We start from the raw sequence: 21,496 nt of genomic DNA on the forward strand, positions 1-21,496 counted from the left end.
GCTTTCTATTTAGCACACTTGATTAGTGAAGGCCTGAAGAGCAAACGAGGTTATAACCCCCTCTGTACTTGGCACTTATCCGGACCATAATTGATAATAATGCCCTGTTCGAAATGTACCGTACAAAACTCCTGCAGTAATTGGAGAGACCTCAGAGGTTTCTAACAAAGAAGATCAAAGGGCTCCAGCATGTGCCTTACACAGACCGACTAAAGTCCCTGTCCACTATATTCCGTATCCTATAGATTTCTTAGGGGATACTTATGCCTGGCCTACTGCAGAGCAATCCAAGACCCAACCTAATGAATTTCCTGCATATCTGTAAATCAAATGGGACTAGGGCAACCCATTCCAGAGACCTAAATATGGCCTGTGACTTGAGATATGCTGGAGGGATGGAGTTATTTCCCAACAACTGCCGCCTCTTTGAAACAGGCTACCAATTCATGTGAAAAAGAGCACCTCTATGACACTGTTCAAGAAGAACCTGGATGAGGGAATGGGGCACCATAAATTCTTACTGGAGATAGTGCCCACAACCCTCGTGGACATAGGCAGTCATTATTAAATGCAATGCTGGGTATTGAATAGTATTTTTGTGGTATTACATTGGGATGAAATGGCTAGGCTTAAAATGGCCTTCAGGTCGATAGCCTAGTAAGCTCTTATAATCTTAAGAATGTGCCCTTAGTTTAGAAGAAAATAATCAAAGGGAAGAGTTGCTTGATTAACTAGAGATGGATAGACATATTAAGATCAGTTAAAGAAATAGACTACAGAAGGTCAGTAAGACTCAAAATGTTAGAAGTTTTATAAAACAAACACAGTAATCAGGACTGTTCATAGAAACTCATGTAATTTAACAGAAGCAAATAGGATACATTATTGTGCAGCTAAATTAATAACAGATAAATTCTTACCAAAAAAACACAGGGCAGTAAGGGAAAGGAAGGAACAAAATCAAATCAAATTCCATCATGGAAGTATCGAATAGAGAACTATAAAGCTGTTAAAATGAAGTGTCACTGTTGGAAGAGTACAGAAGAGGGAACAGATCAACAGAAATACTCAGAAAGATAGATGTGATAAAAGCAACTTGCAGTTTCAGAACAGATCAGGATCTGTCATATACTATTGCAAATAATAAACTAAAGATGTCACCATAGACAGAAAAACTAGGAAGATATGCAGATAAATATAAAGGAAAAGTTAAAAATAAGCAATTTATAGATGACCCAAAAAAGTTTTATAGAGAATTGGAAAACAAGGCAAAATGAACTGAAACGCTACCAAAAAAGAAGAAAAGCACATTTTAGAGAAATATCTATGAAGATCCTGTGGAACATAAACATGCTGAATGGATAGAAGAAGAAATAAAGAAAGAATAAGAAGTTCAGATGTACAGAATGTGAAATGGGATGAAGTAACGGCCAAAGTAACTGAAACAAAAGTAAGAAAAGCTCCTAACTGGAAAACTCCAGGCCCAGATGCACTACCTAACTTCTGGCTAAGTATTAACACCTTTACATGAAAATTTAGCCATGAGTAAGAACTATTTATATGTGCACCCCAAACAGATCGTCATCATCATCTTTTGGCTGTTCCCGTTAGTGGTGCCACAGCAGATCATCTGTTTTCATTTCTTCCTGTCCTCTGCATCTTGCTTTGTCACACCAACCACCTGCATGTCCTCTCACTGCATCTGTAAACCTTATCTTAGGCCTTCCTCTTTTCCTTTTACCTGGTAGCTTCATCCTTAGCATCTTTTTCCCAATATACTCGGCATTCCTCCTCAGCACATGTCCAAACCAACGTAATCTTGCCTCTCTGGCTTTGTCTCCAAACCTTCTAACCTGGGCTGACCCTCTAATATACTTATTCCTAATCCTGTCCACCCTCTTCACACCCAGTGCAAATCTTAACATCTCTAACTCTGCCACATCCAGCTCTAATTCCTGCCTTTTTGTCAATGCCACTGTTTCCAACTCATGTAACATAGCTGGTCTCACTACCCACTTGTAGACCTTCCCTTTCACTCTTACTGGTACTCGTCCGTCACAAATCACTCCTGACATTCTTCTCCACCCACTCCATCTTGCCTGTACTCTCTTCTTCACCTCTCAGAGACAGATAAAGGCAGTCGAGATCCAAAACAGACGACAAAGCTTCTCCTAAGCTAGTCGCCGGTTCACCGGTACTCAGTGAGGCGCTTTTGCAGGCCCTGATACCCACTACCTTCGAGTTGCAGACCTCTACCAACACCCATGTGGAGTCAGGCATGCCGCAAGACAATCAAGGTATTGGACCAACGGATGTATCTCCCTCGGATGGGTCTGGAGCCACTGAGCAGGCACCGGCTTCTGATGGTGTTTTCAGACCTCAACATTTGTATATCAAACCGACGACAGCTGCAAAACCAAAGGAAAAAGCAACTTGTAAAACTAAAAAAATGACGCATGAGCCACGTGCACAGGCCTCTATGCCTAAAAAAACAGATGATCAAAATGGGTGAAGACCTTATTACCTTGATCAAGGGTACCCATCCCCCTTCAGATAAGAGGCCTAGGCAAGACACTGATTGAATCTTCAGATCAGGTTTCTATACCTCCCTATGAGGATTCAGATGCTGAGGAGTCTATTCCATCTGCATCTCCTCCTGAGGATTATTCATTTGGAGAAACCTTGTATACTTTGAGGGAACATTTTCACTGGGAGAGTCAAGACTTCTCAGAATCAAAAAAGAGGCTCAGGGATTTCCTTCTCCCTCAGCACAAGCCTTTAGCCATTCCCCCTGTTTTAGACATTGTGGATGATGTGTTTTCAGAGTCAAGCTTGACCCTAATTCCTTACCTCCGGCTCCCAGTAAACCTGACAGATATTACAGGGTCCCTGACTCTCATAAATTTTTATTTAGAAACCCTGCTGCTGATCCTGAAACTATTTCACAGGGTCCAGAGGGAGTTAAGGCCTCAACAGCAAAAAATTCTACCCCCTCTGACAGAGATTCAAGGGCACTGGACAGATGGGGAAAAAAGGTTTATAGATCTGCAACCTTGGCAATCAGGGCCTTAAACTGTCAATTTCATATGCTTAAGTACCAACAACATGTTATGGGATTGCTGAAACAGAAAATGATGTTGATTTCAGAATGTGCAGAAAATAAATAAATTTGCCTCTCCAATATATACCAACCTAAGGCAATGTGATCTAAACAAGCTAGACATCTGCTACAACAAAATCGCCAAATTCGCCACAGGGGCATTTTACCGTATTCACCACTGTCTCTCACTTGCTGAACTGGGCTGGCTTGAACTCCCTCACCTCCTTCAGTCGTATCAACTCTCACTCGCCCACAAACTAGTAAACTATCCACTAAATGTCCCATCCCTCCAGAATCTACTCCAACCCTATCGCACCACCAGACCACTAAGATCCAGCAGCAAAAATCACTTGCAGATCACTAAAGCCAATAACTCTCCTGGTGTAACTCTGCTGGTGAAGCACTATTCTCTTGCGCCATAGCCAAATTATGGCACTCACTCCCACCCACAATTACCTCCATACCATCATGCACCCACTTCAAAACTTTACTAAAAGCGCAACTAAAAACATGCTGGCTATGCCCTTGCAACTCCCACTCTAATATCATCCACCCCATCCAACCACTACTTTTCTTTCCACTCCACTAACTACCTTGATTATAGCAAGCTCAGATGCTCATAAGCCAGTACTTATTATACAGCACAAACTTCTTCTTGTAACATTTGTTAACGTCTGGTATGCACTTCACAGATAAAGATTCTCGTTGTCTACTGATGTACTATGTTCTTCATCTGTAAATATGTTGTAAGTAATTGCTATGTAAATTGTTATTCACTATGTAATCCAATGTATATTCTGTCTGTTTATTTTAACTGTGGAGCTCTTCTCCCCGGGCCTCCACTGAAAATGGACCTACGTCCAGTTGGACACTCCCGGTCAACAAATTTAAATAAATAAATAAATAAATAATAAATAAAGAATTGCAGGAATTATTGCATGCAGCTGAACAAGTTTCTTTAGAGGCCTCCTGCAGGGCAACAACTACTGGATCTGTGATTAGGTGGTATATCTGGTTAAAGGAACAAAATTTGCCTAATCATGTTAAAGCTAAATTGCTAGATGCACTTTTACAGCATGATTCTCTGTTTGGTATTAAGGCAGAAGAGGTTTTAAAGAAAATGGAAGACAAAGCTAAGTCTATGCAAACTGTTAAAGACTTCTTTCAAGTGCAGCCACCAAGATTCAGTAGACACTGGCCTAGAAAAAATTGGTCCTTTCCTGTGTCAGACAGAGCTCAAATTGGGGAAATTCAGACGCCCTAAGGGTTCCAGATAACAGGCACAAGACGCAAACAGGTCAAAGCAATGGGGTGCATCCAACTCCAAATCTGGAGGAGATAAAGCGCACACCTACAGAAAGCAATCCAAATGACTTCCCTCTGCCTACACCAAGCACTTATCTTTTGGCAGCACCCATAGGGGGAAAATTAGCACTTTTTGCTCAAAATTGACAGTTAATAACACAGGACAAGTGGGTACTAAACATCGTATCACAGGGATACAGATTCCATTTCCACACTCTGCCTGTGGCAAATGGTTGGCCAGATCTGCCGAAAAATCAATGGGCAGAGGCACAGAAACAGGTTACGTCCCTCATGGATATGGGGGCCATTCAGACTGTACCAGAACAGGAAAAAGGACAAGGTTTTTACTCGAGACTGTTCTTGGTACCCAGAAAGGACAAGGCCTGGCGGCCAATACTGGATTTATCGATTTTGAACACATACCTGGACATTCCAAAATTCAGAATGCTGACTTTGCAGCAGCTTCTGCCCATGCTGGGCAAGAATACTTAGCTGGTGACTTTAGACCTAAAAGAGGCATACCTGCATGTCCCAATAAGACAGTCGTGCAGAAGATACCTCAGATTCAAGGCTGGCTTAATACATTACCAATTCTCTGCACTGCCCTTTGACTTATCTACTGTGCCCAGGGTCTTTACAAAGTGCCTGGCACCAGTAATTGCATTTTGCAGACAAAGAAGTATACAAATATATTCTTACTTAGACGGCTGTTTTATTCAAACAGAGAACAAGGACACTCTTCTTTGAGACCTGGCATTTGTGAAAAGGCTTCAAACATGCCTAGGTACACAATAAACGAAAGGAAATCACAACTGGTACCCTGTCAAAAGATAACATTCCTGGGTGTAAGCTTGAATACAACTGCCCAGATGGCTTACCTCACGCCAGACAAATAAAGGCAACTGACTACTTACTTCAAACTGATGGCAGCAAAAACCCAGTCTTTTGCAAGACAAATTCTGCAGGCTCTGGGATTCATGGCATCCTGCATCCTACTAATTCCATATGCAAGACTGCATACAAGGAAACTTCAATGGTACCTAAAATGTTTATGGAGTCAACATTCACACAGTCTGGAAACAATGATTCCTCTCATTCACTGCCTGCAACGGGAGTTTCTATGGTGGGCAAAGGCCTATCACCAAAATATGGGATGGCCCTTCACTCTACCCCCTGCCAGCCAAACCTTAACAACAGACGCATCAGATTATGCCTGGGGGGCCCACATGGCAGGAAGATGCATTCAGGGCATATGGGCACCAAAGCAAATGCATCTACATAACAACCAGAAAGAGATGTTAGCTGTTCAAAAATGCCCTTACAGCCTTCAAGGACTTATTTCATCCAGGACAACTAATGATAAAGACTGACAATACCACAGTCATGTGGTATATAAACAAGCAAGGGGGAACACACTCATACCCCCTTTGCAGATTGGCCATGGCACTGTGGGACACAGCTTTGACCTACCAAATTCATCTTCAAGCTCAATTCCTGCCAGGAAAACAAAACACTCTGGCAGACGATTTAAGCAGAAACATTATGGATCCTCACAAGTGGAAACTAAATCCACAAGTCTTCAGCACGATAACAGAGAAATGGGGGAGCCCAGACATAGATCTATTTGCCTCTCCTCAAAATTATCAATTGAAAAAGTTCTGCACAAGGACTTACCACAGACAAGCATGGAAAGTGGACGCCCTATCCTTCAGTTGGAAAAACCTGTCAGTTTACGCCTTTCCACCTCTACCTCTTCTACCCAAGGTCCTCCTAAAAGTCAGACAAGAGAAGCCAAAGATGATATTAATTACCCTGGACTGACCCCACCAATACTGGTACCCAGTCCTAAGGAACTTGTCTCGATACCCAGCTTGGACCTTGCCTCAAAGACCACAACTACTGTCCCAGCAAAACAATCAGATCCTGCACAATCAACTACAGACTCTGAACCTGGCAGCATGGCTAATCATGTAGTCATGCAAATGACACCTCTCAGTAAAGCTGTGATGGATGTCATTTTGGAAGTCAGAAGGCCTAGTACTAGTAAATCTTATGCTGACAAATGGAAGAGATTCTGTGCTTGGAATCAAGCACAAGGAACTGATACAGCAGAACCACATATTCCTCCGATATTACAATACTTGACTGAGATGCTTGACAAAGGCCTGTCTTTCTCATCAATCAAAATCCACGCCTTTGCCATTTCGGCTCTTTACAATACAGAGCCACCAATCTTTTCTCATCCTTTATTAAAGCAGTATCTTAGAGTAGCCAAAACTTTAAGGCCTCCTAGATCATCACCACTACCTGCATGCAACCTCAATTATGTGTTGGAAAAGCTCACCCTGCCTCCATTTGAACCAGCTGCTACAGCTGATATTAAGTTCTTATCGTGGAAGACAGCTCTGCTACTAGCAATTACTTTAGCAAGAAGAGTCTCAGAGCTACAGGCCCTCATGGCTGTAGAGCCTTTCATCATCTTTTACCCAGACAGGGTGTCTATGAGGACAAATCCTACTTTTATGGCTAAAGTGGTTTCCAGTGTGGCTCTTAACCAAACAATTCACCTGCCAACATTTTATCCAAATCCGCAGAACAAAGGGGAGAGAATTCTGCATTCCTTGGATGTACACAGACAGCTAAGATTCTACTTGAGCAGGACTAAAGCTCTAAGAAAAACTGTGCAATTACTAGTGTCATATGCTGCAGGATCAGAAGGAAAGGCTATTTCAAAGCAGACAATTTCAAAGTGGATAAGCCACTGCATCCGTTTCTGCTACTTACACCATGGTAAACCTGTGCCCAAGGGCATTAGGTCTCATTCCACCAGAGTTGCAGCTACTTCAGCAGCCTTTCTCAGAGGAGTACCAACCAAAGTCATTCTAGAGGCTGCTACTTGGAGTTCTGTTCACACCTTTACAAAGCATTACTATTTGCCTCTCTACTCTGTCCATTCTAAAGTTTATCTTTCCTTCTCTAGCTTCTACAACCTATGTGGTGTATTTGCTTGTAGATGAAGGTAAAGTTTATACTGATGCATGAATATATATATATGTATGTATGTATGTATATATATATATATATATATATATATATATATATATAATAATAATATTGCTACCTTTTTGGGGGCACCTGACATCGGGGGTAAGAAAAACTAAAGAAAATGGCATCGGCTTCTTGTTTTATACCCCTGATTACCTGACGTCATGGAAGAGAAGGCAGCATCCGACGCAGGACCCAAGACTTTGGAATTCAGGCCGACTGAGGGCAACCTGCCAGCAGATTACCCAAATGTAATGACTGCAACAGTGAATACACTCGAACATCTACAATTATGGTAAGTGTACACAACTGTACTTTCTGCACACTCAGCTCCAAACTTTGAAACTTGCAGCGTGGCTAATCACCTAAATTCACCCTTAGCATCCCTCAGCAAACCTGCGATGGATGTCATCTTGGAGGCGAGAAGGCCTAGTACTAGAAAATCTTATGCTGACAAATGGAAAAGATTCTGTGCCTGGAATCATTCTCAAGCGATAAGCACAGCAGTGCGCAACATTCCTCATATTTTACAATACTTAACTGAGATGCTTCACAAGGGCCTGTCCTTTTCTTCCATAAAAATCCATGCCTCAGCCATTTCAGCTCATTGCAACACAGAACTTCCCCTCTTCTCTCATCCTCTGCTAAAGCAGTATCTCAGAGGGGCCAAAAACTTAAGACTACCCAGGAGAGCTCCAACCCCTGCCTGGGACCTCAATTTTGTATTGGAAAAGCTCACTCTCTCTCCTTTCGAGCCAGCTGCTACTGCAGACTTGAAATTTCTCTCCTGGAAAACAGCTTTCCTTTTAGCAGTCACTTCAGCTAGAAGGATTTCCAAATTACAGGCTCTTATGGCAGTGGAGCCTTTCATCATTTTTCATGCGGACAGGGTATCTCTCAGGAACAATCCATCCTTCATGCATAAGGTGGTATCCAGTGTGGCTCTTAATCAGACAATTCATTTGCCAACTTTCTTTCCCAATCCACAGAACAAGGGGTGCGGATTCTGCATTCATTGGATGTACACAGACAACTTAGATTTTACTTAAACAGGACAAAATTTCAAAAACAATCTGAACAATTGCTGGTGGCATTTGCTGCAGGGGCAGAGGGAAAGGCTATTTCAAAGCAAACCATTTCCAAATGGATAAGCCATTGTATTCGTTTCTGCTATATGCACTATGGAAAAACTATCACTCAGAGTATCAGATACCATTCCACCAGGGCTCCATCTACTTCTACAGCCGTTCTCAGTGGTGTTCCTACCAGGGACATTCTAGAAGCTGCTACCTGGAGCTCAGTTCATACATTCACCAAACTTTACCATTTACCACTTTTCTCTAAATCCAGAGCTGGCTTTGCCACTGCTGTCCTGCAGGGCCTTATAGCTGGTCTTAATGCTGTATAATTCCCTCCACCCAACCATAGCTTTGGGAATCTACCCAAATGTAATGACTGCAACAGTGAAACATGAAGAACATAGTACAGTTGTGTACACTTGCCATAAATGTAGATGTTCGAGTGTATTCACTGTTGCAGTCCTGGTTACCCTCCCTCCAGCCCCCTATTTTTCACTGGCTATACCTCTACTTTCTTTCGCTATGCTTAAAAGCCCTTTTGGTGTATTTGCTTTTGGGATTGGAGGTATATTTTTGTATTTTTAATTTTATTTGCTCCCCATTTGGGGGGCACCTGACATCTGAGGCAAGAAAAAAACAATGTAATGGCGTCGGCTGCTTGCTTTATACCCCTGACTACCTGATGTCATGGAAGAATGGACAGCAACTGATGTAGGACCCAAGACTTTGTTAATCAGGCCGCCTGAGGGTAATCTGCTGGCAGGTTGCCCAACTGTAATGACTGCAACAGTAGATACACTCGAACATCTACATTTATGGTAAGTGTACACAACTGTACTGTTCCCAGATCCGTCTTGGACGCATATCCAGCATCTGATCCATGCTCAAAGCTTCTCCCCTTACCCATAATGCCCCTGTCTCCTTCTTTGCTGCATTTCAGTCTGCATTGTTATCCGTACTCTTTGCTGCAAAAGTAGTGGTAAGTGCTTGTTTTTTTTTTTTTTTTTTTTTTTTTTTTTTTTTGACCGAATCTTCTCTTTTCTTATGTATACTGCTTTCTACCTTTAGTCGATAACAAAATGTGTGTACTGGGCTTAGGTTGGGACATGTCAAAAGCTACCAAACCTGGCTTCAGAAAGTGCACAGAGTGTGGCCATAAGCTCTCCCCAGCCGATGGCCACACTCTGTGTGTAGTTTGTCTTGGAGCAGCCCATCTTCAAACCTCCTGTTCCATCTGTGCCGGATTTAATCCCCGGGCACTCATGGACAGGAGAAATAAACTTATTTTGAAGGGCCTTCTTCCCTCCTCATCCTCTGGGACTCGAGACCCTGCTGCCCTAGCCTCTGGTACTCAAACTCCCACCAAGAGAACCGGGGCTGGAGGCAAATCTTCCAGGAGGGATCGGCCAAAGAAGCAATCCCCAGATCATTCTGCTTTGGCCGGCCCACCAGCTAAAATTGCATTGGCTCCGAGGCTGGAATCTCCTCGGCTCCATTCCCCTCTGTCCTCTCCAGAACTGGTGGAACTATAGACCCAGTCACCATCTCAGGCTTCTCCTCACCACCCCAGCAGGTGGGTGTCGGTTGCTTCTTCCTCCCATTCCACACAGAGCCTTAGTGAAGTGGAGATGGATAGGATGATGCAGAAGTTCATCTGCACTCAGATACAGATAGGAGTCTTGCCTGCCCCTCTCCCTCCATTGCGGGGAGTATGTAGCCCTTTTTCGCCCCTATTACTCCTTCTCCAATCCAATCTCTAGTTTCGGAGCCCACGGATCCGAGGACACTTGGCTTTGAGGGGCCGGCGCTGATGGTACCTTGTACCCTGACACCAGCCATGGCCGCAGGTCAGATCTGGCAGGCTGTCGGATCCGTGTCGTTGATGTCAGCTCTAAGTTTGGAGTGGAGCCTTCAGTTGGTATCTCGGTGCCTGCAGGTTCAGCTGTGACTCCCCCTTCGGGTCAGTGGGTGACTACTGCTCCTATTGTCCTTTCTCAGGATGTCCATTCCCCTTTGGCTTTCGACGTGGTAGAGAGGGTTCTCACGATTTCATTCAGACCCTTGACCATCTCATCCTCTTTTTCCACCCCAGCTCTCTCTGTTTCTGGTGTGGATCCGGCCATTCTGCCATCTCAGGGACAGCCTGCTGCCTCTTTGCCTCAGTATACTCCCTCTTGGGAACAGCAAGACTTTGGAGAGTCCTCCCCAGAGATCCCCACTGAGTAGGTACCTCACAAATATACGTGCAAAAGGAGAGTTAGACTCCGCACCAGAGTATCTCGCGAAGATACCGATTTGGAGGAAGGTTTCCCCCGATCAACCCCCCCCCCCCCCCCGCTGATGTCTCCTTTGGAGACATCATGGAACTCCTTTGCCAGTGTGAGGGTAGTCTGCCCAAAAACCTACCTCGGACAAATCTGTGTTCCTGGAGGCATTTGGAGCAGGACCCTCTGCTTCCTGGGGTTCCCCTCTCGCAGATCCCTTGGTGGATCTCATTACATCTTGGGTGTGGAAGGAATCGGACACAGTGGAGCCCATTCCCAAATGCCTGGACAAGGTTTTGCCCCCCCCCCCCAGATAGATCATACTGGCATAAGAGATCACCGGTTGAAGCCATGGTGGTGGCGGCTGCCACTAGGATGGAGCTCGCTCAGGAGAGCTCTACAGTCCACCCTCCTGACTGGGAGTCTAGGAGTATGGACTGTTTCAGGAAGCAGGTATACACTTCAATGACCTTCTCTGTTTGGACGCTGAATTACACAGCACACATGATTTGGCTGCAGTGAGACCTGGTGAAGATAATCACTGAGTTGACCTCTGGGTCCATGTCGGCGGAGGGCAAGAAGGTGACACTACCGCTTGTATGGCCACCCTAAATTCAGTGGCAAATACCTCTATGCATCTCCTCTCCCAAGCCACCAAGGTAGCCGCTAGAGCCGCCGGTACAGGAGTTGCCATCAGGCGACATGCCTGGCTCTGGCTCTGTCAGTGCTTGGAACCCTTTAAGGTGTCATTTAGCAATGCCCTGTATGATGGTTCCTCCCTTTTTGGGAAGTCAGTACGTGTGACACATTAGTTCAGAGTGAAAAGGATGGGAAAATGCGGTCTGCTGCCGGGATCCACTTCTCGGTCCCTCAATGATCCTTCCACAGGAATCAGTGAGGAACCAAGAAGATGTGGTTCCAGAAATCTGAGTTTTCCCATGGACACTCAGGACTCGCCTTCCCCCAAGGCCAGAGGGGGATTTGATAGACGCCACCCTAGAGGCAGAGGGAGGTCCAAGGAATTACGTGTCTCAAGAGCCTTTCACGGACAGACCTGCCCAGCAACCCTGAAGGGTTAAAAATTGAAAAAAACAATGGTTAGACCACAGCTGAAGATATAAAAATGGAATTCTCCACGCCAGGAAATAAATCACTTGCAGCTTCACAGTAGTGTCCTTTATAAAACCAAAAGTTGTTACTGAGATGTAGTAGTCAAAGTAGGAAACAATTCACTTGCAGTTTCACTCCAGCTGCCCTTTATCAAACAAAAGTAAGCGCTTTCGCTATCTAAATCAACTGATCGCTTCTTCAGACTCAAGAGAATTCCATTTTTATATCTTCAGCTGTGGTCTAACCATTGTTTTTTTTTCATTTTTTTGCTTGAGGTGTATACCAGGCTTACCCAGCTTTTGTATTCTTTCACTTGTAACCCTGAAGGGTTGCCTGGCTGCTTGTCTCTGGAGGTAGTCGGGGGCTGTCTTTCGCTACACCTAACTGAGTGGGAGTCCATCACAAAAGATCGTTGGGTGTTACAAATTATATCCAGAGGCTAGTCAATCCCCTTTCTAGAGTCACCTCCTGGACATCCCACCCATGCATAGGGAGGATGCAGCACTGGAAATTGCAAAGCTGCTAAGAAAGCGAGTCATCCAATCTGTCCCCATAGACCAGTCCGGATTAGGCATTTATTCCAGGGGTTTTTTGTTGCCAGTGAAAAAGGTGGACCTAAGACCCATTTTGGATCTCTCCACCTTGAACCTATCACTGGCCAAGATGAAGTTCTGGATGGTCACCCTTCAATCAGTCATTCCCTTCCTGCAGGATAAGGATTGGATGTGTTTGATCGACCTCCAAGATGCGTACTATCACATCAAAGTGGACAGGCAGTCTCGGAGGTTTCTCCGCTTCCGGCTAGGTACCAATCATTACTAGTTCAGAGCACTTCCCTTTGGTCTCACCACAGCCCCCAGGATATTTACCAAAGTGATGTCAGTAGTAGCGGCTCACCTGAGACTCCAGGGCATACAGGTATTCTCCTACCTGGATGATTGTCTCCTCACTGCCCCTTCCAGACATTAACTTTGTCAAGCAAGGGATTCCTTTCTTCTCCTAGTCCAGAGTTTAAGCATTACCATCAATCTCAACAAATCATCTTTTGGCCCTAGTCCAAACATTAGACTTTATTGGGGCGTGCTTAGACCCAATTCAAACCAAAGTTTTCTTACTCCAGACAGGACACACACACTGAAGCTACATGTTCTTTGTGTTCTTTAAGCTCAGTTCCTGACAGCAGAGATAGTTTTAATCGCACTGGGGTCCACGGTGGCCATGATCCATCTCTTACCCTTGGCGTACTCTTCAGTGGACCCTGTCAGTACAATGGTCCTAGTTAGATTTTCCGTTGACTCACCCTGTCCGAATCTCTTGAGTGTGCAGGGACTCCCTTCTGTGGTGGATTCATTCCTCGGACTTTGTCTGGGGTCTTCCCTTTTTTCCACCTTTCCCCAAGGCCACAGTGACAATGGACGCCTCCCAGCGGGGGGCGGGGGGAGGGGGGGGTGTAACTGCTCCGGAAGGACATTTCAAGATACGTGGTCCCCCTATAAGACCAGATTGCATATCAGTGTCTTGGAGATGAGGGTGGTGCTTTTAGCATTGCAGGCTGTCCATGCCCATCTTCCCTCAGGAAAGATTGCTGTCCAGACGGACAAGGGGGGGACCAGATCTGTTGCGAGGCCATGAGAGTATGGGAGTGGGTGATCTCCACCAGCAACGTACATCCCGGAGAGGTCCAGCATTCTAGCGGACAGACTCAGCAGATCTATTCTGATGCCTTATGTGAGGTCTCTGAATTCTTAAGTAGCAGAACAGATCTTTCACAGGTGGGGTCAGCCTTGCTGCGATCTCTTCGCTTCTCCTTCCAATGTGAAATGCAGCGAGTTCTTCACTTTGAATTCCCCTCCGGGGGAAGCGATTCATGCTTGGCCCCCCGGTCTTCTGTATGCTTATCCTCTTCTTCACTTAATACCAAAATTCCTTAAGAAAGCTCACAGGCTGGGGAGCCTAGTAATCCTCATTGCCCCATTTTGGCCTCGCCAAGTATGGTTTCCCTCTCTGTGGTCTCATCTGGTGGCTCCACCATGGACGTTGTATCCGGTTCCGGATCTCATCTCTCATCCCTCAGGGATTCCCCATCCAGACCAGGACAGTTTAAAGCTCACTGCTGGGCTACTTCAGTTCCCATGATAGTCAGGACTCCTGGCTTATCCTCTCCTGTCAAAAGAATCCTGGTGGTGGTCCATAAGTTTTCCACCAGAAAGGTATACTCCAGCAAATGGAGACGTTTTTCAATCTGGGCTGTGCAGCATGCACTAGACCCTTTCATTACCCCTATTTCTGCGGTGCTGGAATTTTTGACTGGAATTTTTCAACAAGGTGCCAGTTTTTCCACAGTCAAAGTTCAACTTGCTGCAATGTCTAATTATCGAGTGGGGGATATGGCTTCCTTAGCATCTTCTAAGCTTGGCAAGGCCTTTCTCAAAGGTACCTTTCTCCTTCGACTGCCGATGAAGGACTCTATGCCACCGTGGGATCTTATGTTAGTACTACAGGCCCTAGTTTCGCACCCTTGTAACCTGCAACTTCGGTAGATTTGCGATTTCTGTTCTGGAAGACTGCTTTCCTGGTCACCATTACCTTTGCCAGGAGAGTTTTGGAACTTCAAGCTCTGTCGGTCAAAGCTCCTTATGAGTTTTCACAAGGACAGGGTGCCCTTGTGCACTAATCCATCTTTTTCTCCTAAAGTAGCTTCAGTGGCTAACATTAATCAAGTGATCAATCTCTTGGTCTTCTTTCCAAATTTCAAAATAAAGGAGAACATAAATTGCATTTATTGGATGTGCACAGACAGTTACGTTTCTACCTGCACAAGACAAATACCTTTCGTAAATCTGATCAACTTTTCATTTCTTACTCTAAATCCTTTTTAGAGAAACCAGTATCTAAAGTTACTATTGCCTGTTGGATTTCCCAGGATATCATTTGGGCATATTCTGCCAGGGAGATAAGCCATGTGAAGGGATATTCCACCAGATCTATGGCCACTTCAGTGGCTTTTTGGTCCAGAGTTTCATTAGATATTTGTTTGCGGCTACTTGGTCTTTATCTCACATTATAAATTGGACATTGTATCCAGGAACAGGGCATCATTTGGCTCCGCTGTGGTCTGGAATATCCTTCCCTGAGGGCCTCCTGGGTGTTTAGTAGCTGGGGACTCTGTCCCACAGGTTGAAGACCAAATTATGACAACTACTTCAGATAAAGAAGTTATGTACCCACCATAACGTTCCATTTGAGTAGTTCTTCATTTGTCTTCAGCCGTCCCTCCCTCCCTCCTTCTCCCGGCCTTCTGTGAACTGTTTGTTGCTCCTACGACATCAGTTAGTGGTCACCGTTAGGGTGCCTGTTATCCTTATTTATGTTTTTTGGTAGGGACCAGGCTCTGTTGGGTCAGGTGTGAGTTCTAGATTGGGTGGCAAACTCGATCTGAAGGGAGGAAGGAGACAGGAGCATTATAGGTAAGGGGAGGAGCTTTGAACATGGATCATATGCTGGATATGCGGCGGAGTCGGATCAGAGATGGATCTGGGAACCCACAGTTCCCACAGGTTGAAGACAAATGAAAAACAAGTACTCAGATGTTTTTTGTAAAACATAATTGGAAACAGTTACACATTTTGTTGCTTGGTATGATACACAAATGGCAGAAGGACTGTATACCAAAAGATATTATAAAGTGACAAGACTGTTGCATTGAGGATTATTCAAGCATTATATTATCGAAGTAGCTGAGAAGCATAAGAAATATGCCACAAAGCATTATAGAAAATGTTTATATCACATGGGATCACCCTTTACCAGCAATTCAAAAAATAGATGCAAGAGAACCAGATGTAGTAGTCCAAGAAAAGAAGACAAAAATAGCATTGGAATTGCTGCACCCATTGACTGCAGTGTCTTCCGTAGAGAGCGAGAGAGAGACAAAGTCATAAAATACCAGGATTTACAGGCAGAAATGATTGAAATGTGGAAAGAGGATACGCAGACAGTTCCAGTAGTAGTAGGAGCAGTGGGTGTTACAAAAAAGAATTTACAGTTGTACGTAGATATGTTACCAGTACATGTAATTCCATATGAATTGCAGGAGGAGTCAGTATTGAACACATTGTGGGTGCTGCGAAGAGCACTTCTGGCTAACATCAAAGATTGAAACTACTAATTTCATAAATTTTAATCATACTTTAACTTAGGAATAAGTTCCATTTCCATCATGGTGTTAGAAACCCAAAAGACTTGGAGAAATTAAAAAAGATGAGACATCTGTAGCTTGTAGACTCTGACTTACTGGCCTAAATGCTTGGGTGACACTGCATTTTAAAACCAGTATACAGGAACACTTGTACAACTTATAGGGTAATTTGCATATTTTCTCTAATGCCTGCATTAATGGAGGTTTTAATTGTTTTTCATAGAGAGGTTCACAAGTTAATACTTTGCTAGCAGATTATTACACATTATATATTTATTTATTTTACATTTGTTGACCGGGCTAGTCTAACTGGATATATGTCCATTTTCAGTAGAGGCCCGAGGAGAAAAGCTCAGAGACAAACATAGTTATACATAGAGTCTACAAGACAGTGGAAAAAAACAATTACATAAGTAAGAAGCTGATTAGCATATGTTTTAGCAACAGTTATACGGTTACACTTAGGTAGACATAGTTATTATACAGAACATTTTATGAACATGAGTTTACGCAGCACAGTAAGGAGGTAAAGCAGAATTAATTAATTCCAACACAACGTAGAGAATAGAAAATTATCATTGTAAACTTAAGCAGCAATGCCATAAAAACTTTTGAAGGTGAAGGTAGGAGGATGTGTTAATTTGGAAGATGCAGACTGAGTATTATTGGCTTGGATAGAGGGAAGAAGAAAAGGAAAGGAGAGAGAAGCAGAGAAATAGGATACACGGTTTTGCCAGGAGATTTCTTGTTTAGAACTATAAACATTTGCTATGGAGCATTTTGGTATGTGTGTTTATATGTCTATGTGTCTTTGAAAACAGGAAGATGTCAAATGTGATTGTGTTTTCTCAATGCTCAAGAAATGTGCTTACTCAGTGGATGGAATATGGCTGATGTAGTCAGAGCTAGGTTTACCATACTAGTGCAGATCATGACATCACAGCATTCGTCAGCACAGAATTTATGTGCTTCCCGGTATATTTAATTTCCAAGAAAAAAAAGTCAAATTTTAGTAGAAGCAAAGCTGAATCCAAATGTAGACTCTCATGAAGAGGGTTCCCTTATGAACCAGCTCACCTGATTTTATTAAAAAACATTTGGAGTCTGTTTTATACTACAGAATGGCATGTAAATCTTAGTGTGCAGGCACTTGTGCTTAGGTTCCAGTAATTGTACCATATGCTGCAAAAAAGTGAATGGCAAGATACTGGAACACAGACATGATGCAACACCTTGGGCTAGCACGAGCCCTTCATTGGGAGATCAGGGCTTTTGCTTGTCCGAAGGCTTGATTAAGTGCAGCACCTATGTTGATCCAGTAAGAGATATTGCATTGTCTTCTGGGTAGAGTGAAGGTGTTTTAAAATGAAGCACAATGAATTTTAACATTTTAACATCAAAGATTTTATATTCTTTAGATTCATGGTTCTAAGGGCACATTACGCATGGACAATCAGAACACTCTTGGTATCTCAGAATATGGTACATCATCTTCCTTTTGCTCCCAGTCTTTGGCAGAACGATATAGAGATGCGTACCGAATGCTTGTACGACATTTCCTCAGGACTATACAAGGTAGTTTTTCTTCTCGTAATTTGCATGTATATGTGCCTTGTTGTTTGGAATATAGAGTAGTAGCTATGGAGTGCAACATTTCCACTGTCCCATATCTGTGTTTATTTCTATTTGCTAGCTAGAACAGAGCACTGATCATAGGAGGTTATTAGGCTAACGGCCCAGGGTCCTTACCAGCTTAGCCAAGTACAATCCGTGTTCCCAAGGGTGTCTGGTTCAAGCAGACACTAAAATCAGTACCTATTGCCCCTGTCCAGGAGGGGCAGAGGTGGAACCCCAGGGTGAATTTCCGGTTGCCTATATAGTCATCCAAACTACACTTAAATAGGGCCAAACAGGGGCTTTGTTTAACATGAATAGAAAGCTTGTTCCAAAGGTGGGGATGCGAGACAAGTCTCTCTCTCTCTCCAGTAAGTTCTGTTGATATCATATACCAGGTTAAGGTCCTTTGAGCGAGTGACCTGTGTGCTCTTTGACTCGTGAATGTGCAGTATTTCCATTAAAACTGGGTCAGAGTTTGCTCTATACATAATGCACAGGTCGGCTCTGAGCAGTCTGTATGACAGAGTAAAGTGACAATGATTTCAATCTGTCCGCATAAGACATATCTTGAAGACCCTGAATTTTCTTTGTAAGTAACCTTTGTGATCTCTCCAATTGCTGCAGGTGTTTGGAAAGGGATATATCAAAGGGAGCATTGTACTCTATTACTGGCCCGATGAAGAAAGAGTACAGGGGGGTTATAACCTTTTTTTCTGGAGACAATGCCCTTACTTATGAGATGAGCAATATAAAATGGCCTCCTTACCACTGTGGAGACATGGCGATCGAAGTTAAGGTTGCTGTCAACCTGTGTGCCTAGATCTCTCACCATCCACGTGAACCTTTTTGGATTCCTTCCAGGAGTACTGTTTAGTTATATGACTTGCTTAAGAGTCAGAGTAGACAAATGGAGGTAGAGGAAATCAAGCCCCATAGAGCCAAGAACCAAACTGGTTTGCTTATATCCAGAGATGGCTGAGAATGTCTACCTGTGGATGATGGTTGAAGTTTTTACTCAAGTTAGTTGATTGTACTGTTTCTGGTCACTTTATTTTGGAGTAGTTGTCCATTGTAAATGGACTGCTAGGTTCTGTAGCTCAGGGGAATGAAAACAGGAGTAATATGTACAGTGCTGTTTGGAACATTGGTAAGAGTTTTACTGATTGCTGCCTTAATAGCTTTTTGCAGTCTTTTTTTTTTTCCAGTGGAATTTATTGCATGTGGTTGCCTGCTGGGATCTTGAATTCCATTTAATCCTGTGTTTTCGATTCTGCCATGGAAGATGTTCTTCAGAGAATGATTGCAAAACATTTTGCTGCTGTTTTGCAGGTATTAGAGCATTTGATGTGAAGTTGTTCAATCTCACAGTTTGTTTTTACACGTGGGTACGGAGCCGATCGCTTTCCAAGCTCAAGATCTCTGAGTAGCTCGAGGCACAGTCCCTATCCCATGATGCTCTCTGACTAACCTCAGTTGCTCTTGGGCCTTGCCCTTTTTTTCGTTTAGGCACTTCTGTGCTTCACTCATATAGTTGAACAGGGCTCTGTCAACTTGATTTCCCTATCCCTTATACTTAGTCTTTAGATAGTGTGCTTTTTGCTATAAATAATTAGTTAACTGAATCCCTTATATTTAGTCTTGGGATAGTCTGCTTTTTGCTATAAATAGGTTCATAGGTTCATAGGTTTATACTAGGCTATCTGCCCTAAGGCATTTATAAGCCTAGCCCAAATTTTTGTGGCTTACGCCACCCCTTATATGAAAAAATACTGTGCCCATTAGTTTGTTGTGCCTCTGTCCAGCAGTGACACAGAGATGATTCAGGGGTAAACCTCGATCTCCCATCCACAGGTCTAGATTTCTCTTGAACAGAGTCAGCGAGGTGCTCTGCCTCACATGGACCGGGATTTTATTCCACAGCATAGGGAGTCTCTGAGTGATAAATCTATCCCTCCAGCACGTCCTATTTATATCCGTGCTAAGGTTTAAGTCGCTTGCTCTAGTGGTTTTGGTGGATTTGGATTTTTGAGGTGGAGCATGTCCATTAATTCCGGGTTGGACATGGCCTTGTATGTCAGGCACATGTCACCTCTGAGCAGACGGTATGCGACTGAATAGAGCTGGGGTTTCTTCAATCTGGCAGCATATGACAGATTTTGGAGTCCCTTTATCCTTTTGGTGAGGAACTTTTGGGGTCTCTCCAATTGCTGCAGATGTCGGGTGAGATACATCCCGAATGGGGCATTGTACTCGATCATTGGTCTGATAAGTGAAGAGTACAGGGGAACAATGACCTCACTAGATCTGGATGTGAATCCCTTCATGATCAGGTGGGCAATGTAGAAGGTCTTTCTAACCACTTTAGCAACGTGAGTGTCAAAAGAAAGGCCACTGTCAACCTGGGTCCCCAGGTCCCTGATAACCTCTTCTGTGCTTAGTGGATTGCCACCTATATGGTAGCTTGGGGTTACCTTGTTTTTCCCGAAGGGTATGACTATACCTTTTTTGGTGTTTAACTTCAGGCCATGGCTCTGGCACCAGCTATCTGTTTCCGTGAGTCCCTTCTGAAGGATATCCGTGTCCGATGCACTTTCCACTATGGCCCAGTTTGCAGTCGTCTGCAAACTTTGTCAGCCAAAGTCCTCCCATGTTGGCCTGTACTTCTGCGAAGTAGATGCCAAACAATAGGGGGCCAAGGACCGAGCCCTGTGGGACACCACTTGTGACCGGCTTGGAGTCTGACACAGCGCCAGCAACTCTAACCCTGTGGGTTCTGTCCTTAAGCCAGTTTGCAACCCATCTTGTGACATATGGGTTTACATTTAAGCTGGTAAGTTTTTCTACAATACCCGAGTGGGGTATTGTGTCGAAGCCTTTGCAAGGTCAAGGTAGGCTGTATGGACTGCCTTTCCCTCATCAATGGCCTTGGTGACTGTTTCAAGAAGTCGACCAAGTTCAAAAGGCATGATCTTCCCTTGACAAAGCCAAACTGGGTCGGGTCCAATGTCTGCAAGTCCCCTATATCTTTGTTTATGAGCTCCATTATGATCCTCTCCATAGCTTTGCACACTAGACTTGTTAAGCTTATGGGTCGGTAATTACCAGGGTCCGTGAGGCGCCTTTGTGGAGTGGGACCACAGTTGCCGTCGCCACTCCTTGGGCACGTATCCTGTGGTAAGGCTGAGATTAAACAGCTGCCTTATGTGCGGGTTTAATTCCTCATTTAGCTCGTGTAGCACACAGCCGGGGACACCATCCGGTCCCATTGATGCTGTGTTTTAGCTTTAGAGAGCAGCTTTCACCTGCGCATTTGAGATGTCGGAAGGCTACACTCGGCTGGGATAGTTATCTCTCCTTTAGGAGAGGGGGGTGAAGTTTGCACTGAACCTGTCTGCCAGTATGTTGGCAATGTCTGTGGATTCAGTGATTTTTGTACCATTTTGGACTAATTCTGAGCATATCTGGGAGTTTCCACCTAGGTTCCTAACATAGCTGAAAAAGGCCTTATGATTGTCCTTTGAATCCATGGCAATTTTTCTCTCAAAATTGGCCTTAGTTGATTTTATGAGTGCTCGTATTTTTTACTAATAATGATCAGGGGTGACTTCCCTTTTATGGATTTTGTTCTATCATGTAATAGCTTTCTCCTCTTATTGTAAAGTTTGTTAATGGCTGGGGTCCACCAGACTGGACGTTTGCCCTTTGTGGAAAGAGTCTTGGTTTTATTTGGGATTGCCTGATCCATGCAGTCCTGGAGGTGTTCATAGAAGGCATTTGT

The 21,496-nt window shown here is 43.9% G+C and overlaps 1 protein-coding gene across 2 annotated transcripts in view; it reads left to right on the forward strand.

Moving 5' to 3' along the window:
• The window catches only part of LOC122794507 (myo-inositol 2-dehydrogenase-like), a 624,687-nt gene that overhangs the window by 468,863 nt on the left and 134,328 nt on the right, over nucleotides 1–21,496 (forward strand). For both annotated transcript variants that reach the window (XM_044062956.1, XM_044062955.1), the window contains one exon: nucleotides 17,520–17,676. In XM_044062956.1, coding sequence (XP_043918891.1) covers nucleotides 17,520–17,676 — 157 coding nt within the window. The remainder of the gene's footprint in view (nucleotides 1–17,519; nucleotides 17,677–21,496) is intronic.

Source organism: Protopterus annectens, chromosome 2.part1 (assembly GCF_019279795.1).
Source record: "Protopterus annectens isolate FY-2018-M chromosome 2.part1, PAN1.0, whole genome shotgun sequence".
NCBI classification, from domain to species: Eukaryota; Metazoa; Chordata; order Ceratodontiformes; family Protopteridae; genus Protopterus; species Protopterus annectens.